The sequence below is a fragment of the Pteropus vampyrus genome, unplaced genomic scaffold (assembly GCF_000151845.1).
Source record: "Pteropus vampyrus isolate Shadow unplaced genomic scaffold, Pvam_2.0 Scaffold64, whole genome shotgun sequence".
NCBI lineage: Eukaryota > Metazoa > Chordata > Mammalia > Chiroptera > Pteropodidae > Pteropus > Pteropus vampyrus.
Window position 1 is genome coordinate 6,723,059 of NW_011888845.1, and position 6,228 is coordinate 6,729,286.

A 6,228-nucleotide genomic window follows, 5' to 3' on the forward strand; every position below is an offset into this window, starting at 1 on the left:
CTTCATTCCCCTTTTCTGTAATGCAGTAACTGCTCCTCAGCTGCTATCAATGTCAACCAAAATGTGTCAGTGCAGCGATTGTCCGTAGAGATATGTAACAAGATGAACTTTGCCAGTTTTTTGGAGATAATTTTAACATCATAAATGGTTTACTTGAGTTGTGAGGCCATGTTAGAATTAAGAACAGCTTCTTTCTTGGTCTTCCTTCCTTATTCAGAATAGCAGTATTCCAAACAATAGTAGGCTCTCAACAAATACCAATTCTTTCTCTTTGTCTCTCTTCTGCTATCCTTTAATTAAATATTTATATCTGCTAAAATTCGATATGATAATTTTAAAGTTTTTTAATCAGAAAATGCTTTTTTCAAATACATATGAATAGACATACATATGCCAACTTTAAGTGGTGAATATTCATTTTGTGCCGTGATATATTAGCATATAGCATAAATTTAACTTTGAACACATTACCTATAAGAGATTTCTCACTGCATGTGCTGTTATTGCTATTGGTTGTTGGCAAAGCCAAGTCCCCATTCCCTTCTTCCCTACTTTCAATCCTAACATATATTATGAAAATTATAAAAGAAACTGGAACTAACTTTACTTGTTTAGTTAATGAAACTAAAATAAATAGAAATATTAAAAAACAAAAACCACCTTCTATGTAATTGGCACCGTCAGACTCTTCAGTAGCTGAAAATGAGTCATTAGATATTTCAGTCCTTTATTATGCTCTATCTTAAGCACCAAGGCATTAGAAAGCTTAGTATAAATGATCGTGCTGCTATAATTTTATTAACTTGTGGTTCTTATCGTGAGTAGGTTCTACTGAATCCTTGGAGTAAGTGGTCAGGCTTGTGAAGTATCCCTAAAGTTAATGAGAACTCTGAAATAGAAACTGCGTTTTATTTAATATTACAGGTTGGGCATTTTTTATTAGTGTGCAAAGATAAGCCTGATTAAATGCCCTTAACCTGGCTTTTCTTATAAAGGTTTTTGTGGAAGTATTTAATAGTTTGTGTATTAACTACAGGACGTATTCTATAATGCATGCCTTATTCATCCTTCGAAACCAAATTTGGCTGGTGCAAAATTTTCCATATTGTCCCATTATTGAAATAATAGTGCAGTAAATGAAATACCATTAAAAAAAAAACTTTTAGGACTAGAACTCATGTTTACAATGAGATAAATCTTTATCTAAGATATACAAATCAATTCAGTAGTAATTATGGTTAAGTTATTTACACCATTAGAAGAAGAGATGGGCTTACCAGCAGTTATAATTTATTCATGTATAGATATGTAATATTCTTTATTCAACAAGTACGTATAGAAGTCTCTTTATTTACATTTATATTCATAAAATGTTTGCATTAATAAGGCTGTGCTGAGAATATCCACTAAATAATGGTGGTAACTGTAAAATATTTATATGTGAAGTAGAGAATACATGATGACATAGAGTCAGCTATTGTAAATATATATAGATCTGATGTTGGATAAATGTACATATAGAGCACTGGGAGAATTTGCCTTTATTCAGCCGTATCCTGTTTGGAAATGCACTCTCCCCATTAAAATGCATTTTAGGCATTTGCTGAGAGTTTACCTGAAAAAATAAAATTATGCAACTTTTAAAATAATAATTAGTATAATAAAAGTTAGCTAGCTAGCTTACCATATTTATAATGATCTGGATATCCAGAGACATTACATGGTAAATTCAACCCTTGGACTGCTCTCCATGGTATCTTTTTAGTGCACCTTTAACTGTAGAAAAGACTGTGAATGGATATGGTAATTGCTGTTGCTGGACTTAACAAGAGTTATTGTATCTTTTTGATTCTTAAAACTGTGTTTGTGTATGTCCTCATCAGTACCATATGCTTTTAATCTTTTAGTATACTGCAAAGCAAAATGTGATTACAATTACTGCACAATAATTCTTGTAATTCATATTTTTTCTAAAATGTTTACAATTTATTAGCTGTACTTGGCATCTTTTCCGTCCTCCACTGCTATAGCACCTCCTGGACACCTCTCTGAAAATTGGTAAAATTCCTACTATCAAAAAACAAAATCATCAATGAGTCACAGTTTTCACAGCTTATTTAATGAACTTTTAACAGTCCTATTGCATTTGTTAGCTATATATCCCCTCATCATTGGCCCCATGGTAGCATATGCTCAGCTTCAAGGCAGGATGAACAATTTCTGGTGTTGAAGAGGTCATATTTTTTACCTCTAGGTCACAGAACATCTCTGCCTCTGCCTTAGTTTCCACACCTATACAACACCATGTTTTTCAGAAATGCTTCTTTGAGGACAAATTAATATAATGGATGTGAAGTCACGTTAAAATTTTAAAACATTATATAAATAAAAGATAATCTCCCAATCTTATCTTGAAAAATAAATAAGGAAAAGATTTGACTATAGTAAGAACTTGGAAAAGTTTCAGGATGCTTTCTTTGTAGGAAAGTTAGCCTCCATTCTTCCACACCCAAAATGGTGGGGGCAGAGGAGACCTGGAAACTGATTGTTTATGAAAAGAGACCGTGGATAGATTGTTTTGTAACATTTGAATCATGCAAGCTACATTTTCAGGCCCCATTAGTAAGAGAAGGATGGGCACTGCCTCCAATGTTGATGATAGCTGGAGAATTTAACTCTCCTTAAATAGAGGTGGGATAGATACAAACTAGCTCAGCAACAGCAGCTGGTGAAAGACTATCACATCTAAAATAAGGAGAAAGAGAAGAAATTAAAGCAACCGTGGTCACCTATTTTCGAGTCTCTTCCATTTTCCACGTCTTTCCCAATTCCTTCACTAGCTGTGGCTAATTGTATCGCTTTTTAGTTTTAAAATTCATCCCTCTCGTGGAACCTCTCCCGTAGATAGGGATTGGGAGAGGAGGGAAGGTGGGAGAGAAACCAGAACTAAGTCAGTATCCCAATGATTGTACGCTAGAAGCGTATTGCAGCACAACAATATCGCCCCAGAGCCGCTTTATTTGTTTATCAATGAACATCCTACAGCGTCCCGGAGATGTAGGTCAGGCCCATTAAAAATACCAGCTGCCGATCACATGCAGTCTTCATTATATTTCCAGACCGGGTGTACTGCTGACTCCTGCACACTGGAGTGCGTCTGAGCAGCATGAGTGACAGGAGACACCTGTGCCTTAGGGACGCAGGTGAAGTCCCATCTACCTTCCTGGGACTTTCCCTGGTGTTTTCTTTCTCCGCAGCCGCTCACTTCCCGCACCTTCCCTGCCGTCTTATATCCGAGCTTCTCTGTTTAACCAATGCTTTTCCCGCTCTCTCTCCCCCCTCCGCCCCTCAGCTAAAGACACAGAGGGCTCCACACAACTGGGCATGCCTAATAACCAGGGAAGGCTTGGGCTGCAAGAAGAAAGCGTTTGCACCTTCTGCGCTCCCCTCCCCTCTGCAGCTGCCTCCTGCCAGTCAGGCGATCCGACGTGCGGTGCAGCCCAATGAGAGCCCAAGGCCTTCGCGGGGTCCCCGCCTCTCGTGGCACCACTACCAATGAGTGGTTGGGAGAGGTGGGACGCGTCCTGTTCCCGCCTCTCCAGTTAAGGCCGCTTGTGTGAGCCAGGACTCGGCTCGAGCAAGGGAGGACGGAAGGGACGGGCAGGTGTGGGCGCTGGGCCGCGCAGCCCGACGGCAGGAGTCGCAGGTGCTAGGTGCATGGGCCAGTGAGGACGCGCGGAGATTCCCCTCGCTGCGGCGGAGGCGGAGCGCGCTGCCCCGCGACCCTGTGTCCGAGCGAGCGGAACCTTGCGCTTCGCCCGGGGACTGTCCGAAGTCCGCGCTATGGAAGAAGAGAAATACTTGCCTGAGCTGATGGCAGAGAAAGATAGCCTGGATCCATCTTTTGTGCATGCATCGCGCCTTTTGGCGGAAGGTAGGACTTGCCCCCACGAATCGCCGGCTGCGCATCTCACTCGTGGCTTGTTTAGGGGAGTGAAGTTGGGGAGGGACGCCTGTCTCCTTCCTAGAAACTGTTCCCCTGAAGATGCTGGCTTCAGATCTCGGTCGGACAGAGCCTGTTCTTGGGGCGGGTAGCAATGCTTCTCTACGTCTTAATTTGAGAAAGACCAAAGCTACGAGATCTCGTGGCAGTGATGATGTGACCTGTTAGGATCATCGATAGAGAAAGCATAAAGTGTAACACGGCTTAAAGGGATATTTTCACTTCGCAGAGGGAAGGGAAATCAGTTTGGAAGTAAATGGTGATCAGTGTAGTGTTCTGAAAGCTTCTTAGCTACATATCAGCTTTTTTTTTTTTTTTTCCTTTCTGCATTTGGGAAATGATTTTGATACCCTTTAGTCTAATTGTGGTCTTTCCTACGAAGAGTCTTAGAATGAACCTAGATTAAACTATGCATGTTCATTTATGTTTGTGAATGTGACAGAGGCTAAAGTGCTTATCAATTTATTTGAAGTGTGATGATTGGGTTACTCTGAGAGTTACTGGTCTCTGGGAATACTCCACAACCGATCAACTGTTTTACCAAGTGTACATTTTCTTTTGTGTACCTGTAATGTCAAAGGAGATTTCATCCCCCGAGGAACACATATATCTTGTCTTTTGGGTAGCTTTGAAAGATTGTTTAAACACACACACACACACACACACACACACACACACACACACGCACACACGCACCCTCCAGACTTTTTTTTTTTTTTGACGAATACTTCATTAATAATGAATTGCTTCATCATCAAATTGACTACAATGCAGTTTTGTATTTTAGGTTGTTAAGGGCTTAATCTATACCAAAACTAAAAGTGACAACTTCCTCTTCCCCAGCCCTTCAGCATTAAAAGAAATGTTTTCTTTTTTGAGACAGTGTACATGGAAGGAAAAATTCTGATCTTCCTTGTATGATTCAAATAGGGATTAGGTTTATTTAAATATTTTATTGATGGATTATTTATAGCAAAAACAAAGTGTAGGTAATTTTCATTTTTGAACATGTGAAACAAGTAAGCTGTTTTTTCCAGGAACAACTTGGTTTTGTAGAATATTTGAGAAGCTAAAATGTAATTATCCTTACTACTTGCTTGGTTACTGAATTAAAACAAATAGAAATTAAAGTTGAAAAGTAAAATCAATCAAAATGTTACAATATCCCTCTACCTTATTAAGAAATTAAGATAACTACATAAAAATAATAGTAGTGAAAATTAGTTAATAAATGCTTAGTATTGTTCAAAATGATTAAAAATGCAACTAGGCCTTCTCAAATTCCTTACTTCAGTATATTTTCCAGAAGTGTCTTCATTTAGCTGATAATGTCTTTAAAATGAAAAAAAAAATATTGCAAATTGATGATTTTCTCTGACCTGCTCATTGGAGTTCTCTTTGGGACAGCAGGCTCAATGATTAATTCATCTTTCACTAATGAGAGTTAGTGTACTTTTGAAAACTGTCAAGCTAAAGAAATGCATATGAGAAAGTCTTAATAGAGTGCAAAGTATTTCTGTTGTTGGTGAAACAGAGAAGGCTATGTACCTGGTTCTTTTAACATTTTATCTTTCCCAGGAACTTGATTTCTTGATATTTAGTTAGGAACATGTTCAGATGTACCTTGCAATTTATATTTTTCCCAGTAGGTGGGAGCATGTCCTGCTTTTGTAAAGCCTTAGGAGGAAAAGCTCCTAAATAGAGAGAAAAGCATCTAAGAAACAAAGAGGTGTCCAAATTTCAGAGAAATCATAATGAGGAAAAGAGAATGGAGGAGGTGATGATAAAAATCTTAGAGTATATAAAGAGATATGCAAAAAGATGCATAAGGTTTAAATTATTTCCCTAGTTGTACCTGAGGCTCTTCATATGTGCTTATTAAAGAGTATAAGGTGAGTGTCCTTTGGAATCTTTAATAAATCTTATTGTACATTTTACATTATAGATCTTTCATTATCTTTCCAAAGGCCATTTGCTAAGATTTCCAGGCTTTGGTTCAGATCTCTATGGAAGAATATTGTTGAGATAATTTTATTCTTCGTACCTGGAAATGCACTGATTGAAGGCAGTGGCTATAAATAAACCTGACATAGATATTCATTTGGAAGGAAGGTGCACACTGAAGTGCATTTCAGTCAGTACTGTGCAGACAGTCTCAAGACTGAGTGAGTAATAAAAATGATCCAGATGATTCAGTTCTTCAGAATGACTTTTCCGGTAGCTTA

The 6,228-nt window shown here is 38.3% G+C and overlaps 1 protein-coding gene across 2 annotated transcripts in view; it reads left to right on the top strand.

The window, feature by feature from the left end:
* The first annotated feature begins 3,579 nt into the window (after nt 1–3,579).
* Nucleotides 3,580–6,228, top strand: part of KHDRBS2 (KH RNA binding domain containing, signal transduction associated 2) — a 511,685-nt gene continuing 509,036 nt past the window's right edge. For both annotated transcript variants that reach the window (XR_002780626.1, XM_011361193.1), the window contains exon 1: nt 3,580–3,934. Coding sequence is in view for 1 of the 2 variants with exons in the window: in XM_011361193.1 (XP_011359495.1) it covers nt 3,844–3,934 (91 nt within the window). In the remaining variant the exon portion in view is untranslated. The remainder of the gene's footprint in view (nt 3,935–6,228) is intronic.